Source organism: Trachurus japonicus, chromosome 7 (genome assembly GCF_045865225.1).
Source record: "Trachurus japonicus isolate A0001 chromosome 7, Traja_1.0".
NCBI classification, from domain to species: Eukaryota; Metazoa; Chordata; class Actinopteri; order Carangiformes; family Carangidae; genus Trachurus; species Trachurus japonicus.
The window spans coordinates 18,842,008-18,859,187 of NC_140913.1; the positions used below are offsets into that span (position 1 = coordinate 18,842,008).

A 17,180-nucleotide genomic window follows, 5' to 3' on the forward strand; every position below is an offset into this window, starting at 1 on the left:
CAGAGTGAATGATTGAAACCTGTTTGTTCGTGTGAGGTGCTCTTATGTCAGGCAGCTGCCAAAGAAAATTAATCGGTTATCCACGAGACACTGAGCAAAGGAGAAAATAATGAATACTTAACACAGAGAGGGGCAGCGCAGAGTCAAGTTAAAGTTTATTAAGCTTTGTTATTCTGTGCATAACTGCCTTGGATTGAAGGGTAATGTACACACACAAAGAAAACACACACCCGCGCACACAGCATCAACACCATATGAGACCTATTGAGTACACAGTGTACATTTAAAAGCGTCACTGATGAACTAGAGTAGGTTCGTTTTCTATAAAAAGAACGGATTTGCACTCCAGTATCCAACTTCATGAGCAAGCTCTCTGGTTTAAATAATGGGTCAGAAACAAACAAACAAAAAAAAAACAGTCAACACAGCAGAAGGAAGCTGCAGATTTCTCTTTGACACTCAGATTGTGTGATCTAATTCATGTGTTTGCTTGCATGTACATTTCTATACAATAAAAACTCCTCAGAGTCCCAGTGTCTTCATGAGGCTATCTTGTGAACTGCTACTGTGATGGTCCCGTGACTCCTCACCAGGATGTTCCTACAAAACAAACAAAAAAATATCAAAACACAAACACCTGATAGACAATAATTGTGCAGACAGAAATAGATGAGTAAAAACTGGCAACGTCTGACCAAAAAGCCACATAATAATAATTAGTGGTGTTTTCATTTCTGTTTATTATTATCATCATGGGCATCCGTAACAACACTATGAAGGCTGCTGAAAGGTATAGGGTGTTTAAAGAGAAGAAACATCTGTATAAAATACTGCACTTGACTCAAAACTGTAATTTAGTTCAAACCTACACTGAGATAATGCATCAGCACCAGAGTATTTTCCAGTAAGAACAAAAATAATCTGATGGCATCAAATTTAGAGTCAGTTTTTACAGAGCCCAGAAGGTGGCAGCAGAGGCACACAGATGAAAAAAAACTGCTCTGCCAAAACTTTTGATGTACTCAACTCTGTGAGTGTTAATCAAAACGAGAGAGAGAAGGGAGAAGGGAGAGTCAGTCAAGCACAAAAAAAGAGAGACAAAGGGTGGTGTCAGGGCTCAGTTGCTCACCCCGACTCAGACTCCAGGCACACGGTGGGAGAGTCCGTTGGGTCTTTGGTCAGAGCTGCAGCTTGCTTGGACAGAACCGACACAACGCCGCCATGTTCATCAGACAGGGAGCCGCGGCCTGTTGGTGGTGCAATGGAAGAAAATGTCACTGAGCAGAACTGAAGAAACAAAACACATGATCAAACTTTTCCCCCGTCATCCATCTCATTTGCAATTTCTGTTGAAAGTTACATTTAATATTTGAGAAGTCCAATGAACATGTTTTTGATTTAATAACATATGAAATGATTTGTCATCTTTGATCAAGTAAACGATGAGACTGAGTGCAACCCATAAAACTCCATGGTTTTGTACTAATCCAACAAACAAGATCTCACGTGTGTATCAGGTCTGATTTCATGTGCTGGTTGTCAGATTGTTGTGATTTTGGACTTCCTTTATTGCACGTCTGGGTGAGAGACCCCTCCTCTGTTGCTAACCCTGAGTTTTCTAATTTTTTTTCCCAGTTAAAAGGGTTTTCTTGGAAGATTTTCCTCAGTTTTTTGTAAAAAAAAAAAAAAAGGGATATACAAATAAAATTGCCTTGCTGTGCCTCCTGTCCTTCAGGTGGTAGCTTTATATTAAAGAAAATAGAGCACAATCTCCGACAGTCCGGTTTTGGTCGGGATGTTCCTGTGTGAGCTTGGTGTATGACCTCGTTCTGGACGTGTTGCAAAAACATGTTGCAAATGATGCTCATGAATACGACACACTGTTATTGTTTCTATCGAAAAGTAAAGCATTTCACTTTGCTTTAGAAAATGTATCTTTTAATTCAGTAACAAGAAATTATCAATTTTGGGTTAGGGTAGGATTAATATGATTAACTCTGGGCGGCTTATGATGCAGGCTGACTTTCAAAAAAATTATCTCAAATCTCTGAACAACTAGTTTGTCATTCACAACAGATCAGAACTCCTCATCCATTACGGTATCATTTTCGTACATGTGTGCAATCTGCAGAAAAATAACTTCTGTAAGTCTCACTGATCAAAACTGATCAGCTGATTCTCTTCTTCAGCTAATAAACATTCTTTCATCATTTGGGCATCACATGCAAAATAATCCATTCAATTAACAAAGTCTGTCTTTCGCTCTTGTGCTATGAACACTAACTTGTATGATGTAATTTGTGACGATCACAGTGAAAAAGCATCTATACATTTTCACCAGTATGGCCGGCGACAACAAAATAACCGTTCATTTTGGTGGCACCACTGCCCATTACCTGACACAAATGGAAATATAAATGAAATGTGAAACTGTTGTGATAAAAGCACTTTTGCTTAAAAATGAGCCAAAAAAACAAAAACTGCAAGGCACTTAAAAGAGTTTCTAATTACTATTTTTTATATTATGTTTAATTCTCAAATCCAGGGCTGATTATTTGTGGTGACATAGGGACGAGGGCGGGGACTGCTAACTCCATCGGCTGACAAGAAGTTAGCCAAAACGACCGGATCGCTTACTTCTGCTTTAAGACTGACGCAGATTGTTTAAATTGTCATATTTTTCAGTTTGCTATATGATTGGCTTTATAGCTGTATGTAGGTTTTAATGAGACATAGCATAAAGAAAACATGTAGTGTCTTCCTTAGAACTTAGTCTTGGATTCTGCAGTAAAAATGGGACATTACATTTTGGTGGCTGTGGTTTATACGTTTTCTTTTGATTTTACATGTGGTAAGTGAATCATGTTCTTGTACTGGAGAAATCAAATGTTTTCCTGCTTAGTATGAAATGATGTATTGCCTGAATGTGATGTTTTGAGACTTGCAAAAGACATAAAGAAATGAAGAAACAAACAACAACAAAAAAGTAAACATGTCACTATGATTATCACTCACGGTTGTATAAGACAACACAAGCAATAAGTTACGTTATTGTCACATACAGTATGGAAAAGCAGAAAGCAAATTAAAGCAGAAGTAAGTGATATATTTGTGTTAATATAAGTCTTAAATAGTTATATCTTCCGACAGCAATCACTTACATAGAGTGTTTGGACTGAAACACGGGTCTGTCAGTCACTCTGCTCTGAGCCGAGGAGAAAACATTTATCGTATCCTACAGTTTTTATCCAATGAGGAGAGAGAACGCATGCAGGGCTGTGTGTGCAGCCAAGGGACGCCGTGAATGTGGCGACGTAGGGACGAGGACTGTTATGGTGCGTTCAAGGAAACTCGTAGACTCGTGTTTTTCCGACCTGTGAAGTTGTATCAGTTTGATCTGGTGCGAGTTCACGGGTCGGAAGTTACGAGTGGCCGTTATAGTGACTTTAACAGGTAAAACAGGTCGGAAAAACACGAGTGGGTTGCCTGGAACGCTACAAAGTCGTAAGTTGTGACTTGAAGCTGTAATTTACGATTTCAAAAGCCTGCCTGGAACGCAGCATTATCGAAAACGACCGGATCACTCACTTCTGCTTTAACTCAAGTACTGTGTAGATTATTTAAAGGAGAAGGGCCGTTTTTTTTTTTACAACCTGGACCTTATTTCTGACATAAAATGCGGTTGTTTACTCTCCCGTATAACTTTGGTGTCATTAGGAGTCCTTCCGACGATATTTAGATCCAGCCGCGTATATGTATCCATATAGTGGGAGTGTTCGGGGCACCGACAATGTGCACTATAACGCATTATCTGCCGCGAAACTTCACGGCACACACGTTCATTTCACCAATATTTTGTTATGATTCGCTAGTGCTATTCCCCTTTGAATCTGGAGTTGCCTGTTACCGTCATCGGGGGTCTGTGGATTGACCTACTTACCTCTGAACTGGATGATGTCATCTCACGCAGCCACAGCACGCCTCATTCATTCTGCGATGGTCGGCTTGTTTACCTGGAATTTGCTGCTGCTGGTTTTGTGCAACATGGCTGAATATTTGTCAGATTTCTACAGACCCCGGATGACGATAACAGAACAGGTTTCGTGGCAGATAATGCGTTATTTAGAGGCTACATTCTCTGTGCCCTGATCACTCCCACTATATGGATATACGCGGCTCTTGACTGGATCTAAATATCGTCGGAAGGACTCCTAATGACACCAAAGTTACGTATATGGGTTAGTAAACAAACGTATTTTATGCCAGAAATAAGGTCCAGGTTGTAAAAAACAGCACTTGTCCTTTAAGTACAATTTTGAAGTAGGGGAGACCTGGGATGGTTGTAACATTTTTGACATTTCTGTCCGTATCTTGGAGCTCTCTTAAGTCAGTGCGTTCAAAATGTGAGACAATGTGTCAGCTATTAATTGGTGTAGCTGTTATCTCTGCAACACAAACAGAAAATGCATTGTTTAGTCTAAAACACAAGGAGTGAAATGTTACAATTAACCCCATAGTCTGGGTTAGTTGTAACACACCCTGGGGTCAGTGGGGTGAGATGTAACATTTTTAAATAAGTATTATGATAAAAAAAAACCTTGATATTTTAAAGCTTTTTATTCAACACTTGAATTACTTTTTAACATAACAGGTGCGTGGATGTAGATGTAGGTGTGTGTGTGTTTCTCCTATGTATGTTAGTTAGGCTACTGTCAGCCATAGTCTGATCCTGACATAAACCCTAACCCTTTTGTCTTTGTCTTTCAAGACCTGGGCAAACTGAAATTCAAAGAAAACTTAAATGCAATTAAAATGTGGGTTGTAGTAGGCTAAGCAACATTCTTCATTGTTGTTACAACTAAGCCAGACCCTTGTAGCCATGAACTACCAGTTACCTTACAGCTTACAACTAAAACATTAGCAACTTGCATGAAAGATATCTACATAGACACACACAATAAATGTGATTTAAGTTTGACGAGGCCATCACAAAAATAAATGAAGTAGAAAAAAATACTTTCATGACTCAAAATTACTTTTTTCCTTCTAAAATTGTCTGTGTCTGCCACATGGTGCTACTTCCTCACATGTGGAAATAGGACTATACTGAGCATTACAGAGTGAATCAGGTGATTCTTAACTTGTTCCTAATTAGAGGATGTTACAACCATACCCGTCTCCCCTACTCTATGATGACAACAAATACTGTAGTTTTAAATACTCCATATTTATTATTCTAAAACTGTCATTTCTGTATCACAACCTGTACCTTTGGTATTTTGAAAACATTTTACGCCACTGCTTTTGTACTGCAAATGTTTCACTTTTGCCTGCAGTGTATTTCTGTTGTATTGATACGTTTGCTAAAATATAAATAGGCCTACTAAGCGCTTATTAGGCTGTTTATTTGTGGGTCTACTTGGGTTTGAAGTGAGTTTACAGGAGCAAACGGAAAAGCTCCGTCAGCTGACCTCCGGTTTTACTCTTTCTTCGGTCAGTGGTCTGCTGTGAACACATGTGATATGATCTATCTCTCTGTTGTAAAGCTCATACTGAATAAGTGTGTAGCTCGGTGTTTTCTTACAGCCCAGGTTGTGTCCTTGTTGATCCGTGCAGAGCACACCGACAACAGCTGGGTTCTTCATGCTGCCAAAAACACAAACAATGAGCAAAAACCGCCTCTCGCACCCCCAATATTTTTTACACCGGAACTCAAACACGGTCTGGTGGAGACTTACGTATCATCCAGATGTTGTTCGAGGGTCGACTCCATGATTATCAGACGTAAATAACTAGAGAAATGCAAGTTTCACCGTTGTTATGGTTGTGTAGCTCTTCACAGCTTCCGGGTGGAGTCACCTGATAGTCACATGCTCTACGGGTCCCCGCGAGGAACAAGCTGCACGAAGCGGGCTAATATACTGTAAACACGATGGATGGATGGGTGGATGGATGGATGGATGGATGGATGGATGGATGGATGGATGGATGGATGGATGGATGGATGGATAGATAGATAGATAGATAGATAGATAGATAGATAGATAGATAGATAGATAGATAGATAGATAGATAGATAGATAGATAGATAGATAGATAGATAGATAGATATTTTGCTCTTACCATTTGATATATAAGCATAATATAGGTGAAATTCAATTATTATTCCAGGCTTCTTCTATATGGTTAGGGCACTAAAATTATTTTTTAAAGTGCATCAGCTATGTAATGATATTTTTCACATTTCATCATTCTTCAAACTGCACTCTCTTCATTCAGAAAGAAATTGAATTTTCATATTCAGTAGTAGAATTCGATTATCTGATATATATATATATTGCCTCCTTAATCTTTACTGATCGTCCTGCTTCCACTTTGTTCTCATTGATTGCACAGGCGGTCACAATCAGGTGATTCACAAATAAGCCGGGGTTGCCTAAAAACAGCTCTAGTATGACATGTTCCTTAGTCATATTTCACTTTTTTTTTTTTACTATCATCCATATCTCCACCATTCATTCATAGACTGGAGAAAAAAGTGTGAAACAACAAATGAATGAAAACCAATAAATGTTCTTTACTGGCCATAAAAAATGGTATTAATATTACTAGTAACAGGAACCTTGTTTCTTGCAGCCTTTAGTTGATGGATTTTGTTAATGTGTTTTCTTCAGAAGTTAGCTGCAGGCCACTGCCTTAGCTCACCTCCCTGCATGATTTCTGCTGCCTGTCCAACACAGTGAGGCTTCAGTGCTCCTGCTGACAAGGCAGAAATGGGTGAATGTAATTATGTGGCCACGGCGTTTGGGGGAATCCATCACCACAGCAGCAGGGTAATGTCCTGCTGACTAACCCATGGGCTATGCCCTCCTTCCACTCCTCTAATTCTTCTATTTTTTCCTCCCCTCTTCTTTCACTCATATTTCTCTTCTCACAACTTAAATCAGAGCTTGGCCGCTTCCGCTGACAAGTTGCTGCCCATCACTGTCCGAGCATGCACGTAGGCAAACACGCACAAATACAAGCTTATGCATATAAAATAATTCTCAAGGCCCACGTACGCATGATATCTTCTTCCTGTCTTGCACAAACGGAATCTTTAATCTTTGCATAGAGGGAGGTTGGCATAAACACTAGATCTCATCATTAGTTATGGCCACTGTACAACCACAGTAAATCTGCTGATTTGCTATAGACTCCAATATAGAGATTTAACTCAGTCAGTGTATCATCACTCTGCCATACACTGTATAATGCCTGATATAATTCAGCAATATCAAGGCACATTAATCGTATTTTGGCATCAATTTAATCACACTATGGCTTAATAAGCACTGTCAGTGAGGGGTAGTGAGAGGCAGTATTGAACTTTCAACAGCATGGTTCATTTGTTTTCAAATTAAATAAAGGCAAATAGAGAATTAATAAAAGAATATTAAAATTTTGGCTTTTTTTTTTAGGACAAACTGACAAACAAACAAAAGCAAATTAATCTTTCAGAAAGATAATATGATAGGTTATGAGCAGAAATAATCCACTTCCATTGATGTTTAAGACACTAAAGAGATTATATCCCTCACAAGCAGATTAGTTTATAACCTTGTCGGCTTTATTCTCTTACTTTGGATAAACAGTTGATGCACAGCCACAGTTAATGACACCTGTCACACTACGTGGCATCCTCACACATATGCCCTATAATAAGATATGAAAATATCATTATCCCCTTCCATACTAAAAGAAAAACCCCTATATGAAGCCCAGTCCACGAGTCAGCCTATGGTAATATCAGTAAACTTATTATATGACTTTGATGGTGATTTGTTTTGTCCAGCCTGCCTCACACTGGAAAATAACCCTGGATGTAATAGCACCTGTGCCCTCTTTCACACAAAGAGGTGTCAGATTCATTTTTAGTTCCTATGAAGGCCATTAACTGTGGAGCAGTTTTCCATATATTTTTTATGTTAGCTTGAACCACTTGAGTCATGGAAACTCTGTCAGCTCCTGTCTTGAGCAGATGTTTGGTCAAACCCCTCTGTATGTCAGAGGACTACAGTGACCCTCCATCCACCATCATCTGGATGAGTAAGATGACGAAGTGTCTGAGGAGACAGCTGGAGAGGGCGTGGGGAGATCTCAGACATGGGGAGGGTGGGAGGGAGTTGTTGGGTGGGGTGGGGTGGGGTGAGGGGGGTCGGAGGTGGATAGAGAGAGGGAGAGTGTGTACCCCCCCCCCCCACCGAGGAGTTCTGGGATCCAGTGTGAGGTGTTGTAGAGCCTGGTAACAGCAGTTGTCCGGTGTTTGGAGGGTGTTGAGAGAGTCCAGTTCTCCTGTCGCTGCCATGGGCTTCACGGCGGTGCTGCTGTCCTTCCTCCTGGTGTCTCTGAGCTGGACCAGAGGAGCCGTCATCACAGGGGTGAGTGAGAGATTTCTGCCTCTGCTAGTCAGGTTTTAGGTTCATGTGACTGTCTAATTCCTTTAGATCGCACATTCATTGTTTGTACACTTGTGCAATTAGATTTTACATAGTTTTTTATCATCTCTTTCTGCAATTGTCTGTAAGTATTCACTTATTTACTGTATAGCTGCAACATTGCAATAATCATTTTCAATATTGAACTGCTTGTTTTGTTTGATCAAATAATAATAAAATTTAGAATGATACAAAACAAGTAAAACAGAAAATCTTGTCATGCTGCGATCTTAACATCAGCAGGTTCCTGGCAAATGTTTGGATTTTTTTCTGCTTGATGAGTTAAATAGTTGGCATTAACAGATCAACTAATTGACTAATAATTTCAGTGTGCTGAGCTTGCATTCAAAACTCTTATTGGGAGTCAATTTTACTACAGTTATATTTGATTTTTGGTTTGTTTCCTACTTATTCAAATTACAAAAGACACAAAAAGTATATTAAAGTTAATACAACAGCTCAGTTTGCTGGATCATTTTGTAAAAATGTAATTACACATGACTAATGAGAGACCACATCCTCCTCTGCTTCAAGTCCAGTGGAAAAAGGAGAGGAAATGATCCCAGTCCTCTGATTGATATTCATTTGTAAATGAATTAGGGAGATGACAGGCAGCGGATAAAATGGTTTTCACTGTACGGACATGAGAGGGTTTCTCTATTACGATAAATAAAAATCAAATATTCAAACATAAAAGGGCATCACCATTAGCATAAATAAAAATAAAACTGATTCAGTGGCATCAAAAGAACTCCCCTCCTCTCCGTCTCTTTGCTTCTTTTATTCCTCTCTGTCTGTACGTGCACCACGTCATCTCCCTCTCTCTCTTTCTGTCTGTCCTCAGGCCTGTGAGAGAGACGTGCAGTGCGGGTTTGGTCTTTGCTGTGCCGTCAGTCTGTGGCTCAGAGGGCTGAGGATGTGCGTCCCAAGAGGTGTAGAAGGGGATGAATGCCATCCCTTCAGCCACAAGGTGCGTAGAAATGTAATGTGACTAATCTGCAACCACCCTGCGTCACACACACTGCGTGCTACACACACACGCACACACACTTGAAGTTGAGATTATATCAGGTGCTGACAGGTTGGCTGAAGCTTAAGAAAAGATGCTGATAACTGCAGAGGCTATCGATCTTCTCCACAGTGAAGCGGGCAATCAGAGCCATAGATCACTGTGATCATGTGGAGATGGCAACAGTTAGTTCTGCTAACACCACATCCGTCTCTGGATTCAGACCTTTAAAGAGCCGCCTTTTCAGATCTACAGCTCAGCTTGTCAGTTGATTAAGGATTTACACTGTCAGATTATTTCCCCCCTCACTTCTTTTCCACATCCAGGTGCCCTATCCGGGGAAAAGGCAGCATCACACCTGCCCCTGTCTCCCTCACTTGGTGTGCACCAGATACACTGACAGCAAGTACAGATGTACTGATGACTTCAAAAACATGGACTTTTAATGGAAGCCCACACATTCAGAAGGAGAAGAAGAAAAGGGCGGCGGACACAGCATTTCAGAGTGACGACTTGAACGAGCCGTGGAGCAGAATTGCATAATTCATACTGACTGTATTCTTCATTTGTGTCCTCTATGCACTACGATATAGTTTGTATTCTATTAATGCACACAGCAAGGCCAGGAGAAGTGTCAGTGTGAGCAGTCAACATTAACCACAGTAGATTTACTCAATGAAGATAAGGTTTCTGTTTGTAAAGCTGTAAAACACTTTCTGTTCTCTTTTCATGCTCATTTTATGTTAATTTATTGAGAGAAATGTGTAGATAAGATGTCAATAAAAGTATAACAACATTTTGTGTCATGTGGTGTGTGGAGGGTATTTTTCTGTGCATATTTGTGTTGTTTGATTATGATGAAGGTCATAATCATAATAGAGTTTCTGTGCCTTTACCCCAACAAGTAAACAAATGACCTTGTTGTATAACTGGATGATGACCAAAGGCATCTGACTTGTGGTAAACATATGATTTGTGCAGATGTGTGTTTAGTGATTTTCATTCATTTCATTTTTCATTAAAAAAAGAAAAGAAAAGAATTCCCAAAAGATTTTCAGTGACAGATCCTGCAAGTTAATCATAGTTGTTTAAAAAGACAGTTTTATGAACTTTCATGACCCCACTGCACACAACTGTTTGCTATTGTTCTACCATTCAGACACAAGGTAGTTTCATAGATGACTATGTGAATTAAAGCATGACATGTTGTAATTAATTAGTACAACCACTACTTATGATAATAATAACAATTGCTGTTTTTAAGTCTATTGAAAGTAATATTAAATACCTAAGTACAAACAGTCATCAGCAGAGATATCCAAAACTATGATCAGCTTATAAAATTCAGTGCTTTGCTATTGATCCATCTGCTCCATTTCAGATTATTTTATGCAAATTAAAAATATTGCCTAATGCCTATAGCCTAATAATTATTCATAGATATAACACATGTTACGACAGGAGCCTTTTACACTGGTATTTTAAAACAAAGATTATAAATACTTCTTCCACTATTAATAAAGGCTACCTTCATAAATAAATTGGATTAACTGTGTAAACATGAAATTTACTTTCCAGTCAAAGTCCCCACTACAATGTATCAATCAATCAATCAATCAATCAATCAATCAATCAATCAATCAATCAATCAATCAATCAATGTGTTTATTTCGGGCATGTCAATTTAAATCATCATCATCACACTTCATCTTAGTTAAAATAATACAATACACATGGCCGAAAGGGAAAGCGGGAGAAGCAAAAGCTTATCTAGTCCTGCCCCCATTACCCACAGAATAAAAATCTTTATCATAATATTTTCTTTTCTATGTATGTATGTGGATGAATATGAGTAAGCTCCTTAAAGTCTATTGAGTATTGTGTTGAATTGTGCATTTCTTTGTTGGCACGGCAAGCCGCTCCTTTGTGTTGCATCTCTGTTATCAGATAACCCTCAGGTCACACCTTTGGTGTGGAAAGTTTCCATATTGATGTTAAACAGAAGCTCTGGTCATCAGATCACCTGATGTGCATAAAATGTACTAAATGTTTACTCTGTCTTTTACAGTACATTCAAAGGTTTGTTAGAAAATTGAGAAAACTAAGAATTGTCATTTAATACAATCACTTTTGCACAACTATTTACTTAACTGTGTTGATGTTTTTAAGTACTGTACATACATCATCCAACTTGAGTTCATGAAGTCAGCTTTGATTAACAGTAAAAAAATATTTTCCTTATTCTCAATGTTATATTTGCCTTTAGATAAGAGTTCATTCATAACCATATCATATACTCTTATCTACAGCTGGTACGTGATATCAAATTATGTGGAAGGGCACTTTGGAGACACAACCTTGTATATAAGGGCTGAACTCTCTGACTGAACTTTACTCATTTGAGTCTTACAGCAAAGTGACCAACATGATGAAGTGGCTTGTCGTCCTGTCGGCCCTCGTGGCTTTCTCTGAATGCCTCGTAAGGTAAGTCTGATGATGCGGATGGTTGAAAGGCAACCTGCTCTGTCATTTCTTTGACATTTTACACCTGAATAGGCCAATCTGTTAAAAGGAGACCTATTCGTTGTAGTATTCCTGAGAGAAAATTTAAAGGCCATCGTGCTCCATCTTGCCTTGAGCTATCACGCCTTTCAAACTTGCAGTTTTTGAGTTGAAAGTAGAGTTCATTGATTTTGCTGTGTGTGTGTGTGTGTAGGATGCCCCTGATCAAGGGAAAGACAGCCAGGAAGGCCCTGCAGGAGAAAGGACTGTGGGATGAGTACAGGAAGAATCAACCATACAACCCAATGGTCAAGTTCATCCAGACTGGTACCGAGTCTATGACCAATGACGCTGACGTAAGTCCAGATCAGAAGATTTAGATTTTGTTCCAAACAAAGTAAGAAAAAACCCCCGCCTGTGCTTCTGTGACAACATATGAATCAAGTCCATGAACTCTGTCTCTGCTGCCTGTTGTCTCATGCCCTTTTAGTTGGCCTACTTTGGTGTGATCTCCATTGGTACTCCCCCTCAGTCCTTCAAAGTCATCTTCGACACTGGCTCGTCCAACCTGTGGGTCCCCTCAGTCTACTGCTCCAGCCAGGCCTGTGGTGAGTCCCACTGAGCTTTAGACTTCTGCAGCTCAAGCTGTTGTTTAGACAGTGATTGACCTGAACATTTTCACTTTATGCTGCTTTATTCTTCCTTTTACTCCACTACATTTCTTTGAAGAGCTCCGCTTTTGAGTCACTAAATGGCTAAATATTCTGCATAAGTATTTTTATCAATTCATGAGATGAATGAACTGTTTGAATTCAATGCATAGACTGGTAGAGTAAAATACCTTATTGTAGCCTATATAAACAAGTGTTATAAAAACTGCACTGCACTCTGCATTGAAAGGCTTATGCATCAGTGATCAGATATAATAATCCAATTTCAATAATACAATTCTGTAAAAAACAGCACTTTAAACTGACCTGATCTCTAGGAAACGTCCAAGATGCTTGACGTCATCACAAAATTCACAGTTGAAATAGAAGTTGCTCTTTTGCAGAAAACCATGTGAAATTCAACCCGCAGCAGTCCTCCTCCTTCCAGTGGGGCAGCCAGCCCATCTCCATCCAGTACGGCACTGGCAGCATGACTGGATATCTGGGCAGCGACACTGTTGAGGTAAGCAAAGGCCCTGGAACAAAATGAACAGTGTATTTAGACTTCAAACAGGCATACAGTACCTCCGCGGTCTGTTCGCCTTGAGACTGACAGCTGTCTCGTGTGTGTGTCCAGGTGGGCGGCTTCTCTGTGACCAACCAGGTGTTTGGACTGAGCCACACAGAGGCTCCCTTCATGGCCCAGATGCAGGCTGATGGCATCCTGGGACTGGCTTTCCAGAGCATTGCCTCTGATGACGTTGTGCCCGTCTTTGACAATATGATCAAGCAGGGTCTCGTGACAAACGGCATGTTCTCCGTCTACCTGAGCAGGTACTGAGACGGGACGGAAATCTGTTGGTTGGGAGTGTGTGATTTTACATTTTACATGAAATTAATTTGTGATTGTTCTTCTCCCTCTCTTTCAGAGACAGCGAGGAGGGCAGTGAGGTAATCTTCGGAGGTGAGGACAGCAACCACTACACTGGGCAGGTCACCTGGATCCCTCTGACCTCTGCCACCTACTGGCAGATCAAAATGGACAGGTACTCAGAAATGAGTCTAAAATCAGTGACTCACAGTAAAAAAAACTGTTGATTACCTTATCACATAAAACCTCTGCTGTTTCTTTCCCCAGTGTTATCATCAACGGTCAGACTGTGGCCTGCTCCGGCGGCTGCCAGGCCATCATTGACACTGGCACCTCCCAGATTGTTGGTCCAACCAGTGACATCAACAACATGAACGCCTGGGTTGGAGCCTCAACCAACCAGTACGGAGAAGTGAGTCATTTCACCACAACGTGCGTGCCCTCTGGCATGGAGTTGACCCTTTCCCTGGACTCAGAGTAAACAGACATTTAATGCTCTGACGTCAAAACTCACAAGTAAAAATAATGAAGTGGTTACCTGGTTACTTGCTTCAGCTGCAGCAATAAACAGAGCGGCTGCTGACTTCGTGGTTTTCAACTCACTGCTCCTCTCACAGGCCACAGTGAACTGCCAGAACATCCAGAAAATGCCTGATGTCACCTTCACACTCAACGGGAAGGCCTTCACCGTCCCTGCATCTGCCTACGTCTCTCAGGTCAGTTCACTGCCCACTGTAGCTGAAAAGTTTTTAGTGCATTAACAAAGATTTGGGGGAATTAAATCTTTTTTTCCCCCTCTCATGTCAACACAGAGTTACTATGGCTGCAACACTGGCTTTGGCCAGGGTGGATCTGAGCAGCTCTGGATCCTGGGAGATGTCTTCATCAGGGAGCACTATACCATCTTTGACTCCAGTGCTCAGTATATTGGTCTGGTCAAGGCTGTGTGAGCACATAGGACACCTGATGAACAACTAAAAGGGTGTGTGTGTTTCCCTGTCGGAGCTTGTTTGATTAAAGACTGAAAAAAATGGTGCAAATGTAAACAGACATGAACATGTTGGAGTTACTTTTGCATTAAAAAGATTGTAGCGACAAAAACACTCCATGAATTCATTTGTGTGGTATTTACAACCAAGATCACAACATCTGTAGTCACATGTAGTTTTGTGTTACATTGTTACACTGAAAGGTCACACGACTAAGAATCAGTCCAGTCTATTCATTCAATCTCTCCTCAGAGAAGCCTGATATATTTCATAGATCAAACCAAAAGGACAACCACCTTTTTTTTCTGTAAAAGGCGCACAAGCCAAGAATAGATATCAAGCGGCTCTCAGAGCAGCAGGAGGCTCTAATCTGGAGGAAGACGGTGAGGAACAAAAACTGATAACCCGATGACATGATCTGCTGTTATCTCTCTATCTCTTGAACAGTGTTGGAAAGTCTCAAACTCAGAGAAAACCACAAGAAAACCAACACAACCTTTCACAACACTATGTACATTATCCCGACAAAGACAAGATTGTAATGCATCATCATTCCATTATGCTTTTAATTAATTTTTGCAAAAGACAGAAAAAACTATGTACATTTAAACAGGTAGTTCAGTGATTTCATGTCACACTTTAGCAAACTGTCTTTTCCCTTTGTGTAGTTCAATCACTGGTGTGACTGGAGCCTTTGTTTCGCATGATGCATTATTTGGGTACTACTTTACAGTAACACTCCCTTTATAAAGGATTTATAAATGTTTATAAATAGGTTATTAATACCGCTGTGAACAGTTTGTAAATCATAAACAAACAGCTATAAACAGGTTATAACACAGTTTTCATGTATTGATGCAGGTTCACTATTTGGCAAGATGATAATGGAAAAAAAATCTCAGGAATTAACGAGATATGAGGTTTAACGGTATGCATGTGGGCTCACTATTTGGCAAGTAACAGGTCATTTATGCCCCTTTTTCTAATATGGTATAACATCTTATAAATGATTTACAATGTTAACAAACTAATTAATAAAGTGGTTATAAACCATTCATAAATACTTTATAAGGGGAGTCTTATTTTAAAGTGGTACCCATTTTTGTTGGAAAATGTGTTTCAAACTCTCTTGAACTGATTTATGTGTTAAATTGCTAAATACAGTGGAGTCACTGCACTTCCCATATTAACATCAGACACTAAGCTTTCATGTGAATTCACTGGTGAATCGCCAGTGTGGAGTACTCCACCATCTCAGGATGCTCTGTATCAGCAGCTCCCACTTGCGTTTTGGGCATCCTCAGGTTTGCATAGACCTCTGTAGGTTTCTGGTGAGCTCTGAAGTCCACTGTTGTGTAGACTATGCCACTCATTTCCTAGGGGAGACAGGCTTTGTCAAGAGACAGGACTGTAGAGGAAGTTTGCATCATAAACATTCAATCCGCCTTTAAAAAACAAGTGACAGTGAGTCACAGAGGCTGCATGTTCCCAATTTAGTGCTTACCGGAGCTTCTTGTTTCAGTGACTCACACAGAGTTTCTCCACATCTGTCTGCACAGACAAAACAGCATCACGTTATGAATATTTTTGAATTGTCTCAGAAACGATGAGATCATCAATGGAAGGAAACTGCTTACCAGATAATTTGTGGTTTGCCCTCAGTCTGTAGTAAACAACACTAAGAACTGAAGCGATCAAAATCATGACCGAGATGGACACAATGACAACGAGAGACAGGCCGGAGCTCCAGAGCAGTCTGAGGAGGAGACACACAGAAGTCAGATCAAGCTTCACTTCTTCTCAGTCAGAAAGTGACAACTCTACAGAGAGAGTAGATACCTGGGCCTGTCGCTGAAGTCCTGTGTAAAAACGGGTCCAGTGGAGCCTGGGAGTGACGTCGAGGTGTTGAGGGCTGTGATGGTTGTTGGCAGTGGAGGCTGAGACTGACTGTGGTCAATTGTAGCGTCTGCAAAATGCAAGAATATCACAGATGCTTTGTGAGTTTGTGGCTAGAGATTCAGATTTCTCCTTCACAAACACAAATTCACTGAAATATAGCATTGCATAAGAAATGCAGTTTCTGCTTCTGCAAAGATGTATAACATCCCTTTAAGGAAAATCATAAGAGTAGTTACCCTCGACCTCGACGTAGTAGTCACTGTAGATGTGGTTTTGAGCCCCCAGCACGATACATCTGTAGTAACCTGCATCCGAAAACTGCACGTTTGATATTGTGAACTCAATCCAGCCATCATTCTCAGTTTTTGTGACTCTTCCTCTCAGTAATTCACAGGTGTAACCTGAGCTGTCCACCAGCTTGTAACAACCTCCAGGATAAAGTTTACAGCACGACTTGTCGTGACCATTGTAAAACGATGGGAAGGCAAGTCTCAGCAGGATGTGTTCGAGCTGCTGGATCTTCTGCTGCCCTCTCAGAGGAGGGACATCTGCAAAACACACATTTCTAATCAGTAAGTCAGAACAGGCACTGCAAAACAGAAAAATCAATGTTTTGTATTTGTAATCATACCTAATAAAAGAAGAAAGATAAGGCAGAACTTCATCTTCAGTGTAATGGTCATGGAGTCCCAGCACTTTTTCAGTTTCCCACTGTTTTTAAAGGATCTGAGACTCCACCCTGTCAAGTGACACACGAGGAAGTTGTCACTGCATCAGCTGAAG

The 17,180-nt window shown here is 40.3% G+C and overlaps 4 protein-coding genes across 4 annotated transcripts; 2 read left to right on the forward strand and 2 right to left on the reverse strand.

The window, feature by feature from the left end:
* Positions 1–143: 143 nt before the first annotated feature.
* Positions 144–5,880, reverse strand: lamtor5 (late endosomal/lysosomal adaptor, MAPK and MTOR activator 5). The gene is made up of 4 exons (XM_085783112.1): positions 5,739–5,880; positions 5,585–5,646; positions 1,130–1,247; positions 144–600 (listed from the first exon to the last, which is right to left on the reverse strand). Exons 1-4 carry the CDS (start codon positions 5,771–5,773, stop codon positions 540–542), a joined length of 276 nt encoding a protein of 91 aa, XP_085639238.1. The 5' UTR covers positions 5,774–5,880; the 3' UTR covers positions 144–539.
* A 2,377-nt stretch (positions 5,881–8,257) lies between these two features.
* Positions 8,258–10,138, forward strand: prok1 (prokineticin 1). Its single transcript, XM_085783113.1, has 3 exons — positions 8,258–8,420; positions 9,322–9,447; positions 9,813–10,138. Exons 1-3 carry the CDS (start codon positions 8,346–8,348, stop codon positions 9,930–9,932), a joined length of 321 nt encoding a protein of 106 aa, XP_085639239.1. The 5' UTR covers positions 8,258–8,345; the 3' UTR covers positions 9,933–10,138.
* A 1,741-nt stretch (positions 10,139–11,879) lies between these two features.
* On the forward strand, positions 11,880–14,610 carry LOC146984562 (pepsin A-like). The gene is made up of 9 exons (XM_085781845.1): positions 11,880–11,970; positions 12,203–12,344; positions 12,479–12,596; positions 13,043–13,161; positions 13,276–13,472; positions 13,568–13,684; positions 13,777–13,921; positions 14,127–14,225; positions 14,322–14,610. Exons 1-9 carry the CDS (start codon positions 11,912–11,914, stop codon positions 14,457–14,459), a joined length of 1,134 nt encoding a protein of 377 aa, XP_085637971.1. The 5' UTR covers positions 11,880–11,911; the 3' UTR covers positions 14,460–14,610.
* A 934-nt stretch (positions 14,611–15,544) lies between these two features.
* On the reverse strand, positions 15,545–17,177 carry LOC146984563 (uncharacterized). The gene is made up of 6 exons (XM_085781844.1): positions 17,029–17,177; positions 16,634–16,945; positions 16,338–16,464; positions 16,136–16,254; positions 16,003–16,049; positions 15,545–15,874 (listed from the first exon to the last, which is right to left on the reverse strand). The coding sequence occupies exons 1-6, from the start codon at positions 17,078–17,080 to the stop codon at positions 15,716–15,718; spliced, it is 816 nt and encodes a 271-aa protein (XP_085637970.1). The 5' UTR covers positions 17,081–17,177; the 3' UTR covers positions 15,545–15,715.
* Between the last annotated feature and the right edge of the window lie 3 nt (positions 17,178–17,180).

Coding starts and splice junctions, on each gene's coding strand:
- lamtor5 (XM_085783112.1), bottom strand. CDS start 5,773: ATGGAGTCGACCCTCGAACAACATCTGGATGATAC. Junction 5,647..5,738: donor GAACAACATCTGGATGATAC/GTAAGTCTCCAC, acceptor TGTTTTTGGCAG/CATGAAGAACCCAGCTGTTG. Junction 1,248..5,584: donor ACAAGGACACAACCTGGGCT/GTAAGAAAACAC, acceptor CACCACCAACAG/GCCGCGGCTCCCTGTCTGAT.
- prok1 (XM_085783113.1), top strand. CDS start 8,346: ATGGGCTTCACGGCGGTGCTGCTGTCCTTCCTCCTGGTGTCTCTGAGC. Junction 8,421..9,321: donor GAGGAGCCGTCATCACAGGG/GTGAGTGAGAGA, acceptor GTCTGTCCTCAG/GCCTGTGAGAGAGACGTGCA. Junction 9,448..9,812: donor GCCATCCCTTCAGCCACAAG/GTGCGTAGAAAT, acceptor TTCCACATCCAG/GTGCCCTATCCGGGGAAAAG.
- LOC146984562 (XM_085781845.1), top strand. CDS start 11,912: ATGATGAAGTGGCTTGTCGTCCTGTCGGCCCTCGTGGCTTTCTCTGAA. Junction 12,345..12,478: donor CTATGACCAATGACGCTGAC/GTAAGTCCAGAT, acceptor ATGCCCTTTTAG/TTGGCCTACTTTGGTGTGAT. Junction 12,597..13,042: donor CTGCTCCAGCCAGGCCTGTG/GTGAGTCCCACT, acceptor GCTCTTTTGCAG/AAAACCATGTGAAATTCAAC.
- LOC146984563 (XM_085781844.1), bottom strand. CDS start 17,080: ATGACCATTACACTGAAGATGAAGTTCTGCCTTATCTTTCTTCTTTTA. Junction 16,946..17,028: donor TATCTTTCTTCTTTTATTAG/GTATGATTACAA, acceptor TGTGTTTTGCAG/ATGTCCCTCCTCTGAGAGGG. Junction 16,050..16,135: donor GGCAAACCACAAATTATCTG/GTAAGCAGTTTC, acceptor TTGTCTGTGCAG/ACAGATGTGGAGAAACTCTG.